Source organism: Spodoptera frugiperda, chromosome 6, assembly GCF_023101765.2.
Source record: "Spodoptera frugiperda isolate SF20-4 chromosome 6, AGI-APGP_CSIRO_Sfru_2.0, whole genome shotgun sequence".
Lineage (NCBI taxonomy): Eukaryota > Metazoa > Arthropoda > Insecta > Lepidoptera > Noctuidae > Spodoptera > Spodoptera frugiperda.
The window spans coordinates 6,155,843-6,180,876 of NC_064217.1; the positions used below are offsets into that span (position 1 = coordinate 6,155,843).

General features: G+C 34.5%; 2 protein-coding genes across 5 annotated transcripts in view; both read left to right on the plus strand.

Annotated features, from left to right (window-relative positions):
- The window catches only part of LOC118281911 (glycogen synthase kinase-3 beta), a 30,689-nt gene extending 9,765 nt beyond the window's left edge, over window positions 1-20,924 (plus strand). Inside the window, exons 2-12 of one of the 4 annotated variants that reach the window (XM_035602708.2) lie at window positions 6,752-6,814; window positions 11,829-12,019; window positions 12,290-12,373; window positions 12,862-12,921; window positions 14,323-14,433; window positions 14,518-14,755; window positions 15,530-15,627; window positions 15,717-15,812; window positions 16,954-17,010; window positions 17,771-18,062; window positions 18,123-20,924. In XM_035602708.2, the coding sequence (XP_035458601.2) occupies window positions 6,752-6,814; window positions 11,829-12,019; window positions 12,290-12,373; window positions 12,862-12,921; window positions 14,323-14,433; window positions 14,518-14,755; window positions 15,530-15,627; window positions 15,717-15,812; window positions 16,954-17,010; window positions 17,771-18,062; window positions 18,123-18,175 (1,343 nt within the window). In that variant the 3' untranslated portion in view covers window positions 18,176-20,924. The remainder of the gene's footprint in view (window positions 1-6,751; window positions 6,815-11,828; window positions 12,020-12,289; window positions 12,374-12,861; window positions 12,922-14,322; window positions 14,434-14,517; window positions 14,756-15,529; window positions 15,628-15,716; window positions 15,813-16,953; window positions 17,011-17,770; window positions 18,063-18,122) is intronic. The other 3 variants (XM_050694406.1, XM_035602718.2, XM_035602720.2) reach the window with 3 other exon arrangements.
- Window positions 20,925-21,841: 917 nt separating this feature from the next.
- LOC126910802 (vam6/Vps39-like protein) lies at window positions 21,842-23,488 on the plus strand. The gene is made up of 4 exons (XM_050694495.1): window positions 21,842-21,911; window positions 22,161-22,310; window positions 22,737-22,864; window positions 23,258-23,488. The coding sequence occupies exons 1-4, from the start codon at window positions 21,842-21,844 to the stop codon at window positions 23,486-23,488; spliced, it is 579 nt and encodes a 192-aa protein (XP_050550452.1).
- Window positions 23,489-25,034: the final 1,546 nt, after the last annotated feature.

Here is a 25,034-nt window from a genome sequence, read left to right on the forward strand (position 1 = left end):
TATTTTTATTTTATTTTTATTTTATTTTTATTTTATTTTATTTTTATTTTATTTTTATTTTATTAGTATTTTATTTTTATTTTATTTTTATTTTATTTTTATTTTATTTTTATTTTATTTTTATTTTTATATTTATTTTATATTATTTTTATTTTTATTTATTTTATTTTTATTTTTATTTTTATTTTTATTTTTATTTTTATTTTTATTTTTATTTTTATTTTTATTTTTATTTTTATTTTTATTTTTATTTTTATTTTTATTTTTATTTTTATTTTTATTTTTATTTTTATTTTTATTTTATTTTTATTTTATTTTTATTTTATTTTTATTTTATTTTTATTTTATTTTTATTTTATTTTTATTTTATATTATTTTTATTTTATTTTTTGATTTTTGAAATAAAAATATATCTATGTCCTTTCTAAGGTTCTAAACTACATATATCTGTACCAAATTTCAACCAAATCCGTCAAATAGTTGCGGAGATTAATGGTATAAGCATAGAATGTTCGACGTGATTCTTTAATTTGACATAACTTTTTTATTTATGAACCGATTGACATGAAACAAACACTAAATGTAAATTTAAGCATCCCACAATATATTCGTGAAAACCGCATCCAACTCGGATCAGCCGTTTCTGAGATTAGCGCGCACAGACGAACAGACAAACAGACAAACAGACAAACAGACAAACAGACAAACAGACAAACAGACAAACAGACAAACAGACAAAAAAAAAGTTAATTACATTTTTGGGTTCGACATCGACATAACAATAACCCCTGCTATTTTTTTTATTTTTATTTTCAATGTACAGACAGCACTTTTCTACGATTTTATTATATGTATAGATTAACCAATTGTTCATGGTTATCGGCCGTGTTATCAGTGACTGTCGTCGATCTTGCTATCTCGCGGTCGGCATGACCGCACCATCCTGTCATTCGCGGAAGAACCGTGGCAACGCACTCTCGGTTTTTGAGCTGCCTTTCGCTCGACAGTCGGTCACAGTCGACCGACGTGGTCGCCAGAGCCGGTGCATGTTGCAAAATTACCAATTGGTTCGTTAACCCACTTCCTCAGTGGTGCGCCGTTGCGGCAGCTATCCGGTACGCGAGTAATTTGAAAACAATCTGTCGTTTTGTTCGATACTTACGTACGCGTGTCAAATATTATACAGTGAGTAACAGTGCGACTTACACAGTTATATCATTTGCACTCGGTTGCGATTTGTGAAACGTGATGTGATGTGATGTGATATCTATGTATATTACTTGTATCAAGATTGTTCTATGAAAAGGTCAATGAGAATGATAGTTATCTGTGCTGTGCCTCCTGTGGTAGATCTTTTGTTGTGCAGACAATTGTATAAAAACAATGTTACGGCGTCGAGGGACTTACACTGTTAATGCCGATCCTGATAATCGGCATAGCAAAGTTAAATCACCGGAACCTTCTACGTTAGTTACAAAAAAAATTGGTAGGTAACAACATTTATCATTTGACAAATAACTACAATTGCCAAAATGTTATCAAGAGTGGGACTACCTAGTGAGTGACGTTTGGTATGAAATCTTATTGATATCTTGATAAAAAGTCTAGATATGTATAACTTGTATAACTTTATCTACAAGAGTATCGTTTACCGCCTCCGCATACTATGGATCTGTTTGTAAAGTCAGTTTCTTCTGTAAATCCTTTTCTTTTATTATAACAGAACAATGCAATTGTTTTTAATCCGACCAGGCATTGGTATGTTAAAGTGCGTAGGAACCTAGGAACGTTGTTTTATTTTACTTTTAAAGTGACTATTCATAACTACTTATTATAATAACCACTAACCTCTGAGCCGAGATATCAAATATCTAATCACTCCGTAATTAACTTACGTCGTACCAGGGATAAAGGTCATTTCCCAAGTTAAACTACTTCAGATGAGATGATGTGGTACGCTTGCTGTTATCCAACTTCGTTCATATTCATGGAACGTATTAACTAAGGTGTTGAAGTTTAATACATTTTGCATCCAACAGTAGTTCAGTGTTTAGGTTTAACTTGATAGATATACAGAATTATAGGCTTACATGTACACTTACGTGCTTATAATTGTCACCGATGACGCTAAATTATTGTTACCTATGATTAAATGTCATTGTGTTATAAAACAATAAATATCATAACATTTACTTTAGATATTCTGATAAGATAGATGTAAATGTGTTTAATTCTAGAGCGAATTAGGCAATGTATACTTAAGAATCGTTTGAATAATTTGCACAACTTGCCTAATTCAGACTGTTTCGTAGTATTCTACAAGCATGTTCTTTATTCAGATCGTCGTACATTTATTAGAAATGTGGAGTTTGTGACCATGCAATAAGCGACACCATGGCTTGCACGCAATACACAAAGGCACGTATTTTCATGTGACAATTGGCCAAGAGGTGTTGCATTTCGATTCCCGCTTGGGATGAACTCGTATGAAAGTATCTTGTGTTTAACCCATGCGGGTAGAGACTAGTTTCGATTCAAATTTAAATATACCGGGTCTGGATAACGTTCCGATGACTTAGGTACGTTAGATTAGTGTTTATAAACGAACTCGAGAAATGGAGAAATCTTATCATGGAACGGAGTTGTTAAAATATGCATCTGTTTACAAAATCATTATCATAAATCTTTTACCCACCTACTTGTTTGTTGTTTGTGAATGAAGCGGAATCATTCTAACATATACAATTACGCGTGTTTACTTTTTTTAACACGAAAAATGGTGATTATTCGTGAAAAGCGTCATAGCATGGTCTACCTTGGAAATTCGCCCAGATTTAACCCGTTAGATAGGTAAATGACAGAGATATAATTAGAAAACAGAAACTGTACAAAAAAAAACTGACGTGTGCTCTTCTATTTTTTATTACACCAATAAATTTTATTCAAAACTGGTCATAAGAATTTAGAAGTCGTTACCTATGATAAGAAAATTATACGCAGTATTTATGAATTATGTGATTTCAAAAGGCGTCAATATTGTCTTGTCTCTACATAGCAACATATATAAATAACAAGTTATCCTTATTGTTTTAGATCCCCATTTTCCGTAATTTCAATGTGTAAGCATTAAACAAGTGTTGTTCGGCCCTTGAGACGTAATTTCCTTAACGATTACTTACCGATAAATAAAGCTGTTTCCAACAATTCGGAACTAATAAAATATTTAGAAGGTATCGATACTCGATTGATTTTAGAGCGTATAGTCACTAAGTCGTAGTGTTTACCGTATAAACGCAAGTTAGTGTTTTTTTTTTAAGTCTTAAGTCATCTAGAAATCGATGTATAATTAAAGCTACATTACATATATGATTGTACTGTGTATCGTTATTGTAACGGTGATGTGACACTAATTTAAAACAAATTAAGTATAAGTGGTGGTTCTACACTAATAATTAGAATGCCATATCACTAATGCGTTCCATCTTTTTGTATAAACAGAATGATGACAGTCTACCTTGTCATCAATAATAATTATAAAAAAATATCAGTAAATATAGTTAGAGGTACCAGCACTGCGCGTAGGGTTGTTCCAATTCCAATAAGAACATCAGTAAGACTACGCAGCTTAGTAACATGAAGGCGCATTTTATTATAAGGTGAGCGATGCGTCATAAAGCTGGCACGACCGGTTCCCCCATTATCCGCGGTTAGTCTCTTGCGACAATAGGGCCTTGGTCGAATTCAGAGACGGAGAGCGTGCGCGTTAAGCGTAGAGAACCGCAAACACGGTGTCACTTTACAAGAACAATGGTGTTGTGCACTCCACATACCTATGCGTAGTAACTGAGCCTGTTATGCGCAGCGAGAGTCGCATGAGTGTAGTTAATCGCCATGGAAGCAATTAAAACATCAATCTAGCTATTTTTACTTGCTCTAATATCTTGCTCTAAATATCAATTTGTTGTAAACAGTAACACGAAGATTTAGTACAGTTATTTTTAATAAAGAAATGACATCCATAAGTCTCTTAACATAAGTAAAAGTGAAAAACATTAATGAGCTTCATTCTATGGGTGACCCGTGTCATTTTTTATGTTTATACACTTAACGAATTCTTTGAATTCATCCACTAAGTAGACAATTAGACATGGACATGAGAGACAGCAGCGGTGTCTTTGCATTAGTGCTGTGGTTCCGCTGCATGCACAACCCTAAAAACGTGTCTATAAAATAGTATTCACCTCCAACTTTCTTTCACTTTCCACTGTGCAAGTTGAATTACTGCGGAAGTAAATTAGCTCTACTATACTCGCATGTAGACATCGCGTTTTAAAGATCGCCACTCAATTACCATTACATAAAGCATTCGAAATTGCTATTAGATAAATCGTGCATGAATTGTAATTTTGGATGTTACTTTATGTATATGAGAGCATAAAGCGAGGTAATCGAGTAACTTAATTTAATATCACGAAATTTTAAATCGATTCTAAAGAATAAAGGACGATTATAAATAGAAGTTACTAACAGGTTTACAAAATAATAAATAACGCTTGCAAAATGCCTTCTCGCTCCTTCGAGTAACGTACAATAAAATTAGCACATTTTGATTACCACTAATCACAAGGTGACAGTTACATTGACAGAAGATAGGTACGTTTTAGTAGCAAAAAAATGAAATACAATCTTCAAATATTTGTTAATTTGGATAACTTTTATTTCAATAATATTAAAATAAATAACTATGTGTGTACGTTTCATAATTTAATTGTATCTAGCGTTAGATATTGTAACTTATAGAGACATGCTATAAAATCAATTTGTTGCATGCAAGTGGAATCGTATCTAATGATAAGTGCGTAGTCCCGAGGCCCTTCACGTGCGGAGAACCCAACAAACTCCGCCAAAAGTTCTAATCCAATTGCCGCGAGTCCATGACAACCATAATTCTATTAGCGTATTTATATACTTGCCTATTGGCTGTATTAGTAATTACTTCTATTAAACAACGAATCAATATTTGTTCACAATGTTTAATTTCTTTCTCTTCTTACATGTTCTGTAATAATAAACCATATCCTTATTAATTACTAGGGTAAAAAAGACATAACTAATAATATCGATTCTCCCAGCTCTAGATCGCGTTTGTATTTCACCATTGTGCGCTGTTTTAACTGGCATAGGAGCTTTATATGCTTCCTTAGCTTCTTGTAGTCTTTGTTGTATTGCTTATCATTATTGCGCAGCATCATCTGTATCTAAACAACTATCTTGACTTTGATATGTGTATTTTAGAAAACACCTTTCACCCAATCCATAGATAGGGGCTCTTGAAAATTACCGTACTAGCAGTAGACAATCAGGTACCATTTCCTTATTTAATAAACATAACACTGAGATACTAATATCGTCGGTTATAAATAAAGAGGTAGTAGGTACATTATAAATATAATATAAACATGGAAAACTGTTTAAGTGTAAACAAATATCTCCTTGTTCTATTCATCTGTATATCTGCATTGTACAACATAATGTATACCATCAACAAGGTGTAAGAATTGAGTGGGTCGTGCGATGCAGTGACGTATTTTGACGTTTAATTTATTATGTTTGCATAGGGAACTTAGCCATGGAGTGCACTAGTTTGTCGTTGTTATTTTGTGTACACGGTCATTTAAAGTTGAGAATTATTTAGAGTTCGGAGTGTGTGACGTCACATCTAAATTATCACCGGCTCCATAAAAAGGTAGACACGCGCGCATGCGGTGTGATACTGATAGAGTTCAAACGCGACAACAATAACTGCGTGTTTGGGTTATTTAAATAATTTTCATGATTTTTACTCACGTGCAATAATTGATATGCAGATCAAGTCATAAGATAAACATTGAACCTCAGAGCTGTAACGAAAAACCTGTAAGTCAAAGTTCAGCTCGTAAATTAATTATCATGCAGTTTATGTACCTAAATTGTGGATGTTTTGTGCCTTAACACCTTTTTTTATTAAGTTTCCCATACAGAACGGCAACTGCTGATTTGGAGTTGACAGTCATGAAAACCATTACTGATAAATTACCTTATACTTCATTTGTTATCTTCTGAATTTTGGTTTGGGACATATTTATAAGGCTTGATGTTTGATGTTCTTTGACATTTATGACGACGACAGAATTGGTTGGAGAGTATTTAGTCGCGAAGATTGAATTAGCACCACATGCTGTAGTATCGAGGCTCGACCTCTACGGGGCGGGGCGGCGGTTTTTAGTCCCCGCGCCTTCGGCCGGCAGTCTACCACAACGCGCGCTCGCGTGCGATCCTCTGCCAAACTGGAGTGTTCCGCAGGGCCGGTATGCTTCGACAGCTTGGGAGTTTCGGAAGGGCCCGCTACGGTGGCTCTTCGCCCCGTAGGAGAAGTGGCCGCCCGATCCGAACCTTCTCTACTTCGGTTACTTGATACGGAAAAAAGTGGTCAATTAAGCCGTGCCCGTGATCGTCTCTCATCTTTCTGTAAAAAACTTCGACGTACCATCAGTGAGTGTCTTGAGAGCAAATATTCTCGTCTGTCGTTGTGAATTTGTTAATGGATTCCCTTACCGGTGTTACGTTATTCTCGGTTGTATTCATTTCACTTAGTATTTGCACAATGTAAAATAAATTCGTGGCAATGTAATTATATTATCGTTGCATCATGTATTTGTATGTTCATCACCAATGTTCTAATGCTGCTTTTGTGTTTTGCTGCGACACGCAGGCGACGTGGATACTCCTAAAAAGAACGAGCTGGCTTCGGAAAAGAAAACACCGTCCTCGCATCGTAAGTGTTAGATTTCGCGCACCTTAGCTCGGCTGTAGTGATGGTTATGTTTAGTTTGTCACCACCACTATATTATTTAATTTGGACAAGCGAGAATCCTCCATTCTTTCCTGTGCACCATTATCATTTGTGCGAGAGTCAGATTAAGTGATGGAATGGAGAATAATCGCGATATGACTAAAACTTATCATTTACATGTTATCATTTCTTGTCTGTGTTCGTTTTGTCTGTCCTGATTGTTGATGTTGTGATGTTTGTAGATCATGTGGGTTTACGTCTTTTTCTAATTGTAATTACTTAAATAGGCTTTCTTCTATCTATAAGTTTTTTGTGATATTTATTCATAATATGCGTGGGTTTGTCATACGATTGAATATTAATTCTACTTCACATTTTATTCTTGAGGTAATATTAAACCGATAACATCATGCTATCATATTAAACAATAACATATTATCCATTCTTGCGGTAAGGGCCTATTCTATATCAAACTACTTCATCATTCATTATTATGATTTATTCAATTTATACATAGCACGCTAATCTGCAGGTGCCGCGATATCGTGAATCTTATAATAACATCATCATCAATTCAACCGATGGTTTTAACTTTTATATTGGTATATACCGTCCAAAAATGGTGTATGTTAATATTTTTAGGACTTTGTTAGGCACATTGAAATGGTTACTATAACCTTCCCCTGCACCCGAAGAGTTTCTTAATTTTTAATTCTTCTATATTCTTAATTTGGTTGACATGATCGAAGTTAACACTGTGACATGCAAGTTAGGACACTATCTAAATGAAATACCTATTTCAACAATTCATGGTTTTTATTTCTACTTTACAACTGCTTTCTTTTAAACCACCTAAATAGTTATAATGTAATAAAGTAAGTTAAGTGTTTACTTTTAAGTTACTGAAAGAAAGATAAGGATATCTATTTGTTCCAGTATTGTATGATCTTACTGTATTTTTATCGTATCTGCCACGTAACATGTTCAACACTCTATGTGGAAGAAGCTTTGTAGTGTAATTTTTAATTTAATTATACCCGACACGTATGTAGCAAATTAATTAATGCACTTTAAAGAATTTTATGTACATGGATAGTCGATGTTTGTAGATATTAATAATTTTCCTATATTTCGTAATTATCGTATTGTTTTCTTTTAAAATTGTCTTTATGTTTAGAAATATTCTAAGCATGCAGGTTACTATTTTGTTATAAAAAATACGCTGTATAGTGTATATGTTGAAATGGGAATATAGGTCTACTACATGACCGAGACTGATTAAATACGTGTTTGGGTGCTGGTGCTGGCATCTACGTCGAATAATTCTAAATAGTAACAATTTTATCACGAGATTCCAAGGTTTAAATAAAGTAGTTTCAATTGAAATCGGTTTGAATTGCACCAAATAGAGCAAAAACATAGTGAAGTCTTCAAAAAAATCTTTTGTGATACTGTTATTTAGTTTGTTGCGGAATAAGTAAATTGGTTTCCGTATCGCTTTGCTTCCTATTAGTGGACACGTGAACGTCTGCACTTGCAAACTGCGCGTAACGAACCTTCGTCTTTACTTTCTAATATATTTATGCTCATGTACTAAATAAATTCACACCAGCACGCTACGTGTTATGTATCATTGCAATATATTGAAATATGAATCTTAAACGTGTGAAAATGCTTTGTTAAAAGTGTTAAATGTAATTTGCGGATTTAACCAGATGTGATTCTTTATGTTGCTGAAGTAACGATAAAAATAGGAGTAGTTATAACGTATGATTTTGTAATACAACTCTACCTATATTGTATCAAATGGAACTAGAAATATACTACGAACCTTCTATACATACATAATTATAGAAATAAAAGTAGTTAGATAAAAAGCCGATAAAGATAAACAAGGGTGGAGTGCGCTTGGGTTTACGTCAATGAGGGTTGCTAAGGGTGTGGCAGGGCAGCATATGTCCCGAGTTCTTTCAAGGTGGGCTGATTGATATACTCCATTTGTTACTTTGTGTATTAGTATTAATGCTCATATACATATGTACTCGTTGCAGTCGTGCAATGACGTACACTCCTGTTACCTATACGTTAAAAGCCGGTCATTTGAGAATTGAATTGTTACCTTAGAAATTTTTAATCACTGCAGTCGTCCGTGGAAGAGTGGCTTACGTATTATGTATCGATCACCGTATAAATGGTGGACGTCAACGATGTTTATTCTACAAAAGCATTTGCCTATCTGCATTTTTATCAGTAACTATTCACATTTTCAGTTAATGACACATTGAATTGTTAGAATTATTTTCAAAATAATGTAGTATTTCACCACTACACTCTTACAAATGATGTTGTCCTAAGCGACGTGTCAGCCTTATTAAGGTAAGGCATGTCAACAGAAACGGGATAGGTTACGTTAAATATTTGCCAAACATGTCGCGGACTGCACAGACTATCGAGGTCAGGACAAACGTAAATCAGAATTTTTGTAACTTATCGATCGCAGCTGCTTGAACTGAAGTGGAAAATAACTTTTTCCTAAATGATTAGCAATTCATCTTTTATTAGATCAGCTTTTATTTAGAGTTACCAAATCTCCCATAATCGTTCATTCAATATGAGGTTTATAATAATTCTAACACAGCGGGAGCCCGTGTCGCGTTTCATACATTTGTAAAATTGTAATAATATTTTCAGAAATGTGAACAATACGATTCAGTACAGGAGAACTCAACCGAGTACTCGGTAACGATATTTTAATTAGCTGGTACTAATTAAATGATGAAGTAGCTAACGTTTTGAAAACAACGTACGTTGCCAGTATATTTTATGGAGTAGACGTTGTAAACTCCTTAGTAATAGTAATTCCCACGTAGACATTCGGATGTTATGGATACGTATACCTACATGTTAAGATAAACAGCTGCAGTGAGGAGGTAGTCCAAAGTACTTATGAACATTGGTTAGTAAAACTGTGCAGATTATTAACTGGTGACTTGGCTTGTTTAAATAATGAACGCTGTCGTTACGTCATTGTATTTGACCTTAATTGATGCTTTGATAATAATTTAACAGTTAGTGTTAACTTGATAGCATTCCATAAGTCAGAATGGTAAGAGTACTTATGTCCTTGGCTGTGCCAAATACAAAAGTTAAAAGTAAAAAAAAAATGCAGGTGTAGTCGCACAAAGCGATGGACAGGTGGGGCAATGTCAAAGCCAGTATAATTTACGAGTTATAATACAAATTGATATACTTTATAAAACCTACGTATTATTGCGATTTGCGATGCTTACTTATAATCTTTATGTACAATGTAAATTTTAGGTCCATAGGTATTATCAAATAAATGCGTGTACTCGTAATACTGTGTAGAAGGATATCGATAATGTCATTTTAACATTTTATCATTCACGACATTATCTACATTTTCATCATTGCTACTAACTCCTATCGTATACTTCAAAGTGAAGGCTTAAGGCATTTAACGCATGCCAATACGTTAAATGCTTGTTAAAACCTATAAAGTTAACAAGCAACAATCGCTAATCGTCGTTTGGACGTCTGCCCACTCAGGTTTGCTCTTTAACAATTCGTTAACTAACAGGAATATAAAAACTTACGATCTCTTATCATAAAATTGGAATTGGGATCATTGAGTTTCAGATCTTTTGGAAAACGTACAAGGAGTCGAAACCAATTCACAGAAAGGCACAGTTACTATTTAGTACCTATATACGGATCTAATATTTTTTTATTACACATTTATTATTTTATCAACTTTTTAAATGGGGCTCCGATACCATTTTATTTTTAATAGTACTTAATAGCATTAAGTTTCACATGTTGTATTACTACCAGTAGCTACACACAGTTTGACCGCACATAGTTAGGATACCAAATCTACGCAGCTATTACCATATTAAATAGGAGCCACGTCAAATGATTTCCGCTAACGTGCGCATTCAATTCATCTGGCTCCTTTGTGTCCAAAATCTATATTTCGCTCTCTGGTTGTAGTCGTGGTGCTCTGAAGTGAGTTACCCAAGCGTAAACAACTGTGCCATGCGTCTAACCCCGTGTCGCATGCCGCACCTGCTATTTTCTCGTAAAAGTTTTTTCAACCTTGTGATAAATTGTGCTTATTCACAAGCAAGAATATCATTATATTCTGTGACCAATTCTCGACGTAGATCAGCTGTTTTCTGTTAGAGAAAGAAAAAATAGAAGTTATAAATGTTTATATTATTTTACAATATGGACGTAACTAAATCTTTAGTTCCACTTTTATATTTGCTTGAAAAATGCATATCTTATTCGAATATAGTTTCTGGTTTTCACTGTCTAAAGGGCCGAGCTTAGTTGAGAGTGCGCAGATTGACAATTAATTACACAAGAACAACTTGCACTTGGCCGGTTTTAATTGTCTGTAACCTTGTCACAAAAATTATCTAGACGGCCAAGATTTTTGTAACGAAAATGATTTATTTTTAGATAAATTGTAATCCATTAAAAACTCATAAAAAAATTAAAACCTAATGGATCATGGTAGACGTAATAATACTTACACTTTAAATACCAGTATAGACCTGGAAGGTTAGTTTTATTACTCAATTTAGTAAAGTCTTTTATAAATGGCCTAGAATTGCTTCTTTTGAAAGTCGTATATAGAAATTACTGGTGTTTAGATACTTTGTTACGAAGTAAATTACAATGATTCGTCCAGCAACGCTCACGCCACCTATTTATTACCGTCTGTGAAATGGATTCGTTTACGTCACCGCACCACTCAATTGCATTAGAGAGGCCATTCAAATAGTGCTAGAATTTCTTTTAGATTCTGTTTTTCTATGGGATTAGCTAGCACGATTTAATTTCTCGAACTGGAAATATTTAAAAATCAATTAAAATAATTATTTGTTACATAAGATGGAAAACACTCTTTATTCTAAATACTTATGTCGAAGTGAAGTATTTAAAATGGAATTTAACCATGTTTCAGGCAAGGACGGCTCAAAGGTGACGACTGTGGTGGCGACGCCGGGGCAAGGCCCCGACCGGCCACAGGAGGTGAGCTATGCTGACATGAAACTCATCGGAAACGGCAGCTTCGGCGTCGTCTATCAAGCCAAACTATGCGACACCGGCGAGCTTATTGCCATCAAAAAGGTGCTCCAGGATAAGAGGTTTAAGGTAAGTCCAGTGCAATTACATTTACCATCTATATTTATTCATTTATTGTAGTCACCAACGAAAGAAAATACTTTGGCTATTTACATTTCAATCATAATAAAACATCTCATTGATTATATCGTAGAGTATATACTATATAAAACTAGTTCAATTGTGTAGAAACACTTGTTAATATGCATGCATAGCTGGCGTGCTCGGCATGTTACGCCTCTAAGTTATTAATATATTAGTAGGACATTGTTAATTTACTAATAACGTCTTACATTACAGAACCGAGAACTTCAAATCATGCGACGACTGGAGCATTGTAATATTGTCAAATTGAAATATTTCTTTTACTCCAGTGGAGAAAAGGTGAGTGTTTTCAATGCAGATTGTTGTTCCTCTATATCTATTTATTTATGTGTCTAATAATTTTCTAGACTATTTTAATTTCTAGTAGTTTTGGATCTAACTTCTGGTTTGGACCCACTTTACTATGAAATCCTCTATTTATAATATTATGTATCCAAGGGTCTACAAACTAGAAAGGAGATATCTCATTTAGCTTAATTGTTTGGTTAATATAATATTGTTTATTTTTTGTTTCGTTTTAATGTTAGGTTTGTGCTGGTAGTTCTTGCTTATGCGCATCATTTAGGTGTACTTTTTGGACCACGTACTTATCCGTTGTTACTATGCAATGATTTTATCCAAAGATATTTATTGTGATATGAGACATCTCCTTTGAGCCCTATTTCTTCAATATGAGTAACTGATTTACTTTGTATTATGATGTGATCAAGTTACTTTTAGTCCGCTTTATTAAGGGTGTATTATTTGTGTGTTTTATTTGGGGGAAGGCGGCAGTGCCCGCAGCAGTGAGCTCAATGTTAAACGCAATGCAGTCTCTTGATGTCGCAGTACGTTTATGAATCAATTAGATTGTTGCGCTAGTGTGCTAACGCACAAATTAGGCCTTCCTATTCAGGCTACAATTACCGAACAATATTTTTCAGTACATATTGCACATGAGTAAGTTATGCAATGAAAAAATATCGGTCGGTAATTATATTATTGAAGCCTGTCAAACAGTTGTGTGCATACATGATTTGTTGAGAGCAAGTCTTAACCACGTCATGAGCCGTAATCTTTCAGCCATGAGCTTCTACATCTGATCAGGTCGATGCCCACAATGTTCTTCCATCATCATCTCATATACTTAACTTGTTTTGTATTGCGTCATATAAGATGTGTTCTATGATTTTAACTGATGCTTGCTTGATACATTTTGTTTTCTTACAGACAGCTTTAGTGTTTCATTGCCATGTACGTGGTTTATTTTGCACTCGCCTGTGAAAACAAAAATCTTTGTAACGCATTTACACGCACACTAAAAATGTTGAGAATGTTTCTTTACCATCTGGTGAAAACAATTAATTAGATCGGATGTATATATCTAGAGTAATGTCTGCTTCGAACTTGTCCTTAATATATCTCATCTACCAATTTGTGAAGTAGTTACATTCATTAAAAAAACAAATATTGGTCGAAATACAGATACGAATCACAGATAAATAATGTAGCGTGCTAAATATTGAAATAAACCTTGACTCACCATATGCATAGAAAGGACATTTAAAAAATTAAGATCAGTCAAGGCAAATGTAGCTGCCATATCTATTTACTTGACCAAGATGCACGTGAAGGTTATTCACTGAACAGATTAGTACTGATGAATTCGAGAAAATAAAATACACGAGTGTTTTTTTGCTACTTATGTATGTACAAATTTTTAGAACACCTGTGTTTTCGCGTGTGTAGTTCAAGGTTTGAGTTTCAGCGGTAGATATCAGAGTTGTGTATGGCTAGAGCCAAAAACCTTTGGACAAAAGCCAACTTTGAAATTTACTCGCCTTGTTATATGTTATTTTTCAACTTTCCTACCTGAAGTTCGGGAAAGCTCCAAAATTTCCAGTTTTGACATTTCTTCCTTGCACCAGTTTTTTTACTGCATATTTTTCCAAAGTGTTATTTACACAATGGAAAAGTATTCCTATTGCGTTAGTTGTGTTTATATCATATTTTTAATATTTGTCTTTTCATATTTACATATTTTATTTGTAGTAAACGTTGATGGCCTTAAACATTATTAATATTAAAATATTATATATTTTTATCTCTTTTTTAATACTTTTTCTGCGAACGAAGCATTGTAACGAATTTTACAACTTAAATATCTCATTGTTATCAAGTACAAGTTGATGTTTAATGAGTATTGGATAAAAAAATATTTTGCTCACAAATTATCCTTTTTATTACAGAAAGACGAAGTGTACCTGAATTTGGTGCTGGAGTATATACCTGAGACTGTGTATAAAGTGGCACGTCACTACTCCAAAGATGAACAAACCATACCCATTAGTTTTATAAAGGTAAGTGGATTTAAGCAGTGGGCATAATAAACTGTGAGGTGTGTATGTCCTGAATATGTGAGACTAATTTATGAATGTTTTCAGCTGTATATGTACCAGTTGTTCAGAAGCCTGGCGTACATACACTCGCTGGGCATCTGTCACCGAGACATTAAGCCACAGAACTTACTTCTTGATCCTAAGACCGGCGTACTCAAACTTTGCGATTTTGGCTCGGCGAAACATCTCGTTCGTGGCGAGCCTAACGTGTCCTACATTTGTTCCCGATACTATCGCGCTCCAGAACTCATTTTTGGCGCTATAGATTACACCACCAAAATCGGTAATTATTACATTGAATATTATTTGTCTTCCGAATTCTGATTCTGTTACGTTACGTTTGTATATTGTGATTTCAAAGAAGAAGTGCTCGCAGTAGAACTGCGCAGTAACAACGAAATTGACTTAGAAACGTCAATGTCTGATATAAATCAACAATCACCACACTACTACATGTACCTATGTGTTGTATTGTTAGCAAGGATAAATTGTTATCTGGCCCCAGATTTGTATAACATACCTTCTGATGCTATCGATACGGGAATCCTTTGTACAATTGTCATTGCGATCATTGCTCTTTATCATCCTCTGCAACAACAAAGCAACAACAATGTATGAGTATGACATATGACTTCATCCTTCAGACTGATTTGTCTCCAGATACATTACAATGAACTGAACTAAAGCCTTTACACTCATATGTTAGACAGTCTCTTGAACGTTAAAGATGTAATTGAGCTAGATTTTGTCTAAAGATTATCTGGCTGCTTCTAATAAATATTTACCAAGCTGTGTAGCTGAAACTGCTTGTGTAACTCCTTACATCTTCTTGTGAGCAAATTCGATGATGCAAATCTTATAAATGATGATGTCGGCACATGTGCCACGCCCTTTTCTTGTCTTATCCTGGCTTGTTCTACAGCTACAACCTAGCACAGACTCTACTCAGGTGTCTGTTAATGTATATTAGATATTATCTACGCATATACATATACGTAGTTAGTAAGATAGCACAACTATTTACGTATTTTTAATGTGTTTATTGTTTTTTCCGCAGACGTATGGAGCGCCGGCTGTGTAGTAGCGGAATTATTATTGGGTCAACCAATATTCCCAGGTGATTCTGGTGTTGATCAATTGGTTGAGATTATCAAGGTAAACTATTATTATAAACAAGTATTATTATTTTGTGTTATAATTGGTATCTTACTCTGTTCTAACACGTCAAATTTATTCTTTTACAGGTACTAGGTACACCGACACGAGAACAAATTCGAGAGATGAATCCTAATTATACAGAATTCAAATTCCCACAAATCAAGAGCCACCCATGGGCTAAGGTAAAGTTTCGTGTACTACTATTAATTCATATAATAATTTTATTTTTATATTTTTCTCTAAAATTGCTTATAGGGCTTATAGTAGCCAGCTGAATCATATCGAACATAATATAAAGATATAGCTCAGATATATATTAAACATTTTCGGGAGTCAATAATACAAAAAGCTTACAAAATGTTAGGCGTTACGTATCCATGGCAACGTGCTGGTTTTAGTAAATAATTAATTTTATGGACGAATGGCGAATAGACATTAAAATTTTACAAGAATTGCTTAAAAAAATATTTTTCAGGTTGATCAAAATTTTGTATATCTATTTAATTCCTTGATTTATACATTGGGGATAATTATGCAAGTAACGCATGATGCTGCGTGAGTAAGGGTTCCGTAGCCATTCGGAAGTCGGAACCGGGTACATAAAGAAGGGTGTAACAATTTGCTAATTTCCAAATTATCAAGGCTTTTTCTAATTATTTATTAGTTTTTGGTTATTTTTAATTTAATAATCGTCTAATGCAAGAACACTATAGTTGTTTCTTAGTTTCAGCAAAATTTAGCTTCAGGTCGCGCATTCGGGAATGCACTGCGAGAATACTACGGAACCCTAAATTCAGGACTTCCTTGATTCATTTACATGTTTCTTCAAAAGTATTGACGTGTTTTCATATTACATAAATTATTTATTACGTTCATTGAGTACTGGGACGCTAGTCGATTAAATCAGTTGTCAAACCTTTCGTGAGATTTAACATTTTTGTAAAATCTAAGTTTAAACTCGCTTGTGCATATTTTCGGTATTGTAGTCTACCACTACAATCCCAAAAATGATTAAATTAAAACAATTAAAAGTTTTCTATAACAAATCAAACCATACCTTGCACAAAGGAGTTATGACTATGTCTAGCCACTTTGTAATTCAGCAATTTTTAAATCAATTTCTTTCCAACACACATTTATCCTAATCCAGCAATTTCCAACATGTTTGCCAAGTTCATATTGAGTGATGTTCATTATTAGAACAAGTACACCATACAAGTATCAGAAACCATTTCAGAGGATGTGACTACTGGTTATTTACAGTTAACAATATTGTGTTTTACAAGCATGACATAGGAGACTAAAAAGCGCGCGTCATTGCAGTTCATGTTGGAGCGTATGTCCACGCCCAAGTCTGCCACTGACCACCAGCGCATCCGAGTAAGATATCGCTCTGCGGGCTATCTAGATGCCTTCATTATATTAATCGTACTACAACAATGCTTATGTCTTTACAGTCAAATGATATCTACAATCCTCCAAATCAGGTTACAAAAATGAAGACATTTAGAGTAGATTTAGAACTTGAAAATAGCCGCGGCATGAGTTGAACAGAATGCCACATAAACTAATCAGAAGCTGTCTCTTACTGCAATTTGTTTGTTGGTGTTCAGTGTGCATTCGTATTGTGCGACTCTGTGCCAGTTTGTTTCTCACATTCACGTTCTAAAACTATTTATTATTTTATAAGCTTCTTTTTTCTTATTAAAACAAACATTTTCTTACAGGAACGAACTTGCAGCGTGGCACTTATCATTTACTTCTGTTATTTAAAATTAGGTTCCCACAGATTTTTCCGAAAACTTTAATAAAATTTAAGATATCATTATCCTCAAACAAAATTAAGAACGTTTGAAATTCATATTATGTACTTCCCAATAATATTTAGTTCCCAAGAGGATAATGGTTTGTTAGAAATGTGTTTTAAGTTTTCTGAAGAACTACACTTCCACTAAATTACAGTTATGTCATGAAAATCCAATCGTTGTTTCCTAACAATTAACATTGTAAATATTTAGCGTTATATTTTGCGTGTGTAATACTGAAAAGACAAGAATACTTCCAGTCGCTAACATAACGATTTGTTTGAGTGGGATGGCGCGGCGGCAGTGCGGTAGTACAGTGAGGTTGTGTGTGGCAGGTGTTCCGCGCGTGCACGCCGCCGGACGCGATCTCGCTGGTGTCGCGGCTGCTGGAGTACACGCCGGGCGCGCGCCTGTCGCCGCTGCAGGCGTGCGCGCACAGCTTCTTCGACGAGCTGCGCGAGCCCGCCGCGCGCCTGCCCAACGGCCGCCCGCTGCCGCCGCTGTTCAACTTCACGGAGTACGAGCTCAGCATCCAGCCGTCGCTCAACGACTTCCTGAAGCCGCGCGCGGGCGCGGGCCCGGCGCCGGACGCGGCGGCGGGCGCGGCGCCGGCTGACGACGCGCCAGGTACTTGCTCGGCCGAGCCGCGCGCGTAGGCGGCGGCCGGCCTCTAACGTGTGTGTGCAGGCGAGGCGGGCGGGCCGGGCGGGCCGAGCGGCGCCGCGGCGGGCGCGACCTAGACGCCGCGCCGCGCGCCACGTCGGGACCTCGCGCCGCACGACCAGCGCTCCAGCCCACACGCGACCTAGTGATAGTTACTTTCGTGTTGGCCATCGGGAAAATTACATGCATAATAGGTGTTTTCGGCGAGTAATCGTGTGATACTGTAGTGTAATTGTCGATAAAGCTTGAGCTGTCGTAGTCGGTAAGAAGGGTAAATCCGTTGTAGATTCTAAACCGTCGCGATGTGATTACTTTGTACTTTTGTAAGCTCAAATTGTCCCCTTATGTACATACCTTATACGCTGAGTTTGAATGTTTATTTAGTAAACGACAGATAATAACCGTCTGGATAAATTGTTTTGTTTTATTTTCATTTTAAAATCTCGTCAGATTCTGTCTCTTTTAAATGGTTTCGCTTATAAACTGTAGCCTTAATGTACTCGGTGTGAGACGTTTTTATCATAGAGAGAGGTTAGTCACCTGTTTGTTTCACTTGAATCACCTATCGAGGGGTAGCCACATGATACTTACCTTGCTTGGGCCGTGTAATCAGTAGGGAAGACATATTCAGTAGTGTATTAGAGTATTTATTGTTGAAAAGTATCACTAACTCAACAAACTTTACGAAGCGTATGCCTAGTGTTATTTCAACGATGAAACCTGGCAAACGAAATATTATGTTGCAACAATAGTACGCATTGTAAATTTTTATAACTAGCGTAAACTGATCTCTCAAGATAATTTATAATAATGATATGATATCTCAGAATATTTGTATAAACAATTCAGAGAGTATAAATTTTAGATGTACTACACATATATATTTGTTTTTGGCAACTTCTATGTTAAACATTTTTTGCTGTATTTGAATTATCCAATGCTGGATAAATGTAATGTACCTATTTAATAATAGCACTGTCGGTGTCCTAATTATAACGACATAGTTTTTGGATAATATTGTATTCTATATTCAATAAATGATATTTCTATTATATGAAATTTGTCATTGAGAACACTATGGTTATTAGTAGTCATTTATGAAACGATGTTTAAATAATGGTAAATTTCATTGTCATAGTTTTAAGTATTCGAGTAATTTCATTTTGCACTTCGATTTTGAATACAGTTACAAATTAGGAAAGGTTTAAAACTATAAGTATAGACTAACAAAATCTTTTCTTCATGGTGTAGAAGTAGCCTAAACGCAAAACTTATTGGTGTAATGTCGATTACCTCTTGCACCATTATTTAGAAAAACCTGGTGTTTTAAAATTCAGGCAACTGAGCACGATTTTATAAATACCTACCTTTAATATATTAATATTATATTTTAGTCTTATTTGGACCAACTCATGGTGACATGTCAACTGTGCATGAAAATATTGATTGACTCAAACACCTAATGAAATAACAGCAATCAATATTACAGTTAATTGTTACTTTCTGATCATAATATGTAGGTTCTTGAATATGTTTTCACTGTATTATTTACGCTCAGTATCTTCCGTTTCTGTGAATGGTTGATCAAGCATTATAAATATTATGGTGCGCATAACTGTTTTTATATTTAGTATAATATTTTTTTTATGTTTCGAAGCCAATGTGTCTCGTGTGTGTCCTAATTAGCGCAATATTTTCTTATTCCATTGTCTCTTATCTGCAAATCAGTACAAATACACAAATGATTGACTGAACTACCCTACCACCGTCAATCATTTGTTTTTTTTTTAATTATACACTATTTTTATTTAATTGTATGTTCAGAATTCCAATTGCCATGCACAGAATACTATGAATCCCATCTTGTAAGAATACAGCGAAAACTTATTCAAGACCTTATAAATATTTTTAACTGCTTAGCCGATTCACTATAATATTAATTATTCATGTTTTTCTAGGCTTAAACCAGGGCCCCGACCATTAAAGTAATTAATTATAACGTATCGTTGATTGTGTACCATGTTACAACAGGACAGTGTTGAACTCGGTCTTTCTACTCGATGGCGTCGCGGTGTTTAGGTGGTCCTTTTCTTGTTGCGCCGTGTCTATGCCTTTGTGAAGAATCGAGTTCATTGTTAGGTATGCCTGTAATTACTTATAAATTATTGTATTTTAAGATAAGCGCGCTGAAGCTGCGCTTCGCTTTGAAATCACATAATAGTGGATCTTAGTTTTTGTCGTTAAGGCTATTAATTTGCTGGAACACCCATATAATTCGTGTAAATATATTATAATTATCTTTATGGTACGACTCTTGAGTGACGCGTGCGCGCGTGTCGGTGGCAGCGGAGGGAGCGTGACGAGTGTCGCCACCTTACCGCAGCGGACTCAGTAAGAGACAGTAGTTTAGATATTACATGTATTTTATTAAGTCTATCTATCTAATATGAATTTTGTAATCGACGTTGCTTCTTAAGACCTCTGTGTAAAAAGTTATAAGACATACTAGTGACCTGAATATTTGAAGCGATGTTATTAAAATCTTTATCCCACTGAATTCTCACTTTCACGATTTGCGTGCACATTTACAACATGAGAATTTTCCGTAAAATACATAGTTCGAAATGGAGTTATGACTTATTATATAAATTATTTAAAGTAAAATTTTCTTATTACTGTAATATTAAATTTAATAGTGAGTGAAATTTGTATTTTGTTTTCATATTTGTTTTACTGAATTTAAATACTTCATAACCCTCATATCGTTGTTAGTTATGAATGAAAATAACATAATTATTAAAAGTAAATAATTAAATGAATAGTAAATATGGCTTTTTATTTTTCGTTAGATAAATAACTCCCAAATACCTAATTAATTTATCCAAAACATGAAAAAAAACATTAATTAAATAAATAAGATGACGCGATTGAAGAGTTATTCACTGCTGCATATATCGCAGGTGGCTGTTAATTAACTGATCTGGATATCATTGGGGGCGTCCTATAATATTCAGTGCAAACATTTTGTGGCTGACAAAAGGATGTGACTAAGGTACGATTCCTGCTGAAACAAATAAATGACAGGATATCTGATCAGTGTGCATCTACAATCTACGCATCACTGAAAATAGCAGGAAGTGGATACTTTATTAGTGGATTATATTAACCTTGTGTTCTGTGTGCTCTACTTATACTAGCTACTATACTATTTTAGCGTTTTAGGCTTTAAGTTATTTGAGCATTACGCGCCACTGAATAAAATAAAAATCCATAGAGAAACCTTGTTGTGCGACGAGTCACTGTAACGTTATGTATGTGTTCCTTTCGTTTTATTATTTATACAATATTGTAGCAGTCATTACAGTCATTATTAAAAAAAAAACAGTTTTCTTTTATTGTATTTTACAAAATTCTACATTTTTAACTCGACTATTTGTCTACCGATTTGGGTAACCACTAGTTTCGTGACACGGAAAACATTGACATTACAACATATGACAGATGTCAAAATCAAAACGTATTGTTGACTTGAGGGTATCAATATCAATTTTATTGCGTTACTAATTAAAAATAAAAGAATGTTCAGAGCTGTAGATTTAAAGTTAATATAATTTTGGTGTTTATTGTGGTTCATAAAAGAAACCTACATGAACATAGTTACGCTGCAGAATATTAATGTTATGGGTGTAAAGTTCTAACTTGTAATCAAATTTTGGAGTGTGTTATATTATATTTCATCAAAAATGCATGAAGCATACGAGATATCGCACTTGCTCAATGCGACAGTACAAATAGAAGCTATAGCAGCTTATGGTAAGTGTATCTACATTGAGTGTAGATGATATATTATAAAATATACACAAACAGATGAGTCACTTACAAAATCTAGTTGGGTATAAAGCATTATCATTATTTTGTGGACATTCCGAAGTGCAGTGTTCCAATTTCAATTACCAAAATAATTGAAAAAGAATTCTAGAATGAGCCTTTAAAAATCCTATTTTATGTTCAACAGATTTGTATTTAAATCAAATGAACATTAACACCATGTTTCAATTTCAGATAACAACTTGTTATTAGGAACGAGACAAGGGCATCTGTTGATGTATTCACTGTCTCAAACAAATGGAAATCAGAAATATGAGTTGCAGCTACTTAGATACTGTAAGAATTTTAGTAAAAAACCTATTCAACAAATAGAAGTTATACCTGGTAAGAATTGTTATTGTCTTTCTCATCATTCAATAACAAAGATTTCACAGAGACTAATGCAAAATCCCAGAGTCAATTAAAATAATTCTTAAATAATATAATAGTCCATACAGGTCACAAATATGATATTCATTTTTACCAAAAGTACAACCGAATGGGTCAACAAACTGCAGAATATAAAAATGTTGTGTTTATTGTGGTGTGAATTTTGTTTCTTATGGAAGTGAAGAAGAGTACCTATGGGTGTACAATCTTTAAAGTTTTCACTGTGGAAACCGAACCTATTATTTACTTTCTGCTACAGTTAGGGAAATAAAACAGAGTGTCTCAGTAAAAATTTAATAATAATATTTTTATACATATAAAACAATAACTTTGAAATAAAATTATTTATTTATGATAATGATAATTAATTTACGTTTACAGAAGAAAACTTGTTGCTGTGCTTGACTGACAATGTCCTCTCTACATACAATATAAACGGTGTTAATTTTCCATTGGTCAAGACATTTGAACAAACAAAAGGTGCCTCGCTATTTGCATTAGATAACACGGTGAGTATTATGCTGCAGACTTGGTTACTGGGGTTCCAGCTCGGTTTTTAGTCAGTAAGAGATGATTTTCCTCAAAAAAAGATCATATTATCGAGCTTTAAAATTCTCTATTCTTAAATTGAGATTCATACTTTAAAAAAATATTAAGACGAAAGAAGAATAATTATATTTCGATGCAATAATTAAAACAAGGAAAATATCTTAAATATTGTTTTTTGTGTAATCTTATTAAACATTTATGATAAACTCATTCCTGTATCCCCTTTGAACTGGATTACAGAACAAGGAAATAATAATTTATTTTTTATTGTAATAAAGAATGTTTTTCCATGTTGTTGTTAACCCAGTATTGAAACTGTTGTTTTTTATTAATTTTTCTTTGTTACTTTTCAGCCCACAACATCAATGACAGGAGAATCTAATTCAGTTGTCCGTCTCTGTGTAGCTGTGCGAAGAAAATTACAATTATATTACGGGAAGAATGGAGAATTCAAACAACACTTGTTTGACTTTACCATACCTGATGTGCCGAAAGTCATGTCGTGGGGCCAGCAATATGTTTGCGTGGGATTCAAAGCCGAATATGTGCTTTATGATGTAGGTGATACAATTGAATTTTGTTGAGCAAGGTTTTAGTTTTAAGTTTAAACATTAATTAGTCCACTGGTTGAATTGTCAGTACTAGACTGTGGAGAAAGGAGACACAAACTCCTATCTACCCTTTGGGAAAGAAAATGCGTTATATTCGCGCAATCAACAAAATGTATATGTTACAGCTAAAGTAATAAATCTTGTTATTATATATACTGTCTAGCAATTATATATAACGTCTACTCAATTTAGATAAAGTGAAAAATGACATAAAATTAATCACATTAACTGCAATTTTATATACATCTTCGAAGACTTGGATAATGTAATAAAACGAGCAGCATGCAAACAAATATACAGCATGCAGCAGGCAGGGTTTTCTGTCATGGCTCCGCGACTTGGTGCGGCCCCACGCGTGCTAATCGTCGCAGACGGCTTTCGCTCACCACCGCAGCTTGGCTTGTTGGCCGGCTTCGCCGCCAACCTCAGCCGCGGTGGCTCGCTGGCAGCCTCCTGCTCCTCAGCCCGCGCCGCCCGCTCCTACGCGCCTACGCGATTTTAAATTACACTCTAGGGGTAGGGCAACCAAGACTACGTGGAGTCGGTTTTGTAGCAATTCGGTTCTTTCACTAACTTTTGTTGTACAGCATATTAAATTTTTAACCAACATTATTATTTAATTGTTACAGAAACTATAGCAAATTAATTTTGATCGAAATTATGTATAGGGCAACTACAAGTATCTCTGTTCCGATAAGTTATTAGGCCTACTAACGATATGCGAATCAAATTTATGCCAAAACAAATTAGTATTTGATCTTAAAGATTAATTTTTATTCTTACAAGTTATTCTTACAAGTAAAAGTCTTGTGACATTTTGAGTTACACATGTATTATTACTTTGACTAACTTGGACTCCCTATTATCAATAATATCCAGATAAAGTGATTAATTTATTACATTGTCTAGTGAATTTGGCATTAATATACGATTATTCATAATGACCAGTCATTATGAATAATTGCTATTTAATCACTCTGACTGTAACATATACATACTAAATTAAATATTATGTTATCGACTTACTCACGTATTTGTTTGACGAGCGAAACTAGCAGCATTCCGCGACACACGACGAGGCGATTATCGCGCTGCGGAATGCTGCTCATGGATATGAGCCTCTAGCATGGCTTGAAACTAGTCGAGTTCCTCGTCAAAGAAATACGTGAGTAAGCCGATAACATAATAATTAAAATGTATACAGTTGCATGGAGGGTGACTCACTGCGCAACAAAGCAACTCTAGCTATTGTTCTGGTGAACTTGTAGATATTATAGTCGTACGAATGGTATTACGACAATGTTTGTATTAAATGAAGGCCTTAAATTGAAAAAAAAATCATCTGGGTTAAAGAGTATTTTATTTTTAGCTTGCATCAGGAAATCCTCAGGAACTATTTCCAACGAGTAGTTCCAAATCACTAGAGCCAACTATAGCGAAATATTCTGAAACGACATTCCTACTGGGCCGCGATCAAACGTCCGTGTTAGTGGAGGAAGCCAAAAATATAGATATAAAG

What these genes read in the sequence shown, in the direction of transcription:
- LOC126910802 (XM_050694495.1), top strand. Translation starts at nt 21,842, where the DNA reads ATGCATGAAGCATACGAGATATCGCACTTGCTCAATGCGACAGTACAA. An exon ending in ACAAATAGAAGTTATACCTG is followed by an intron (nt 22,311 to 22,736) that starts GTAAGAATTGTT and finishes TTACGTTTACAG; the next exon opens with AAGAAAACTTGTTGCTGTGC. An exon ending in TATTTGCATTAGATAACACG is followed by an intron (nt 22,865 to 23,257) that starts GTGAGTATTATG and finishes GTTACTTTTCAG; the next exon opens with CCCACAACATCAATGACAGG.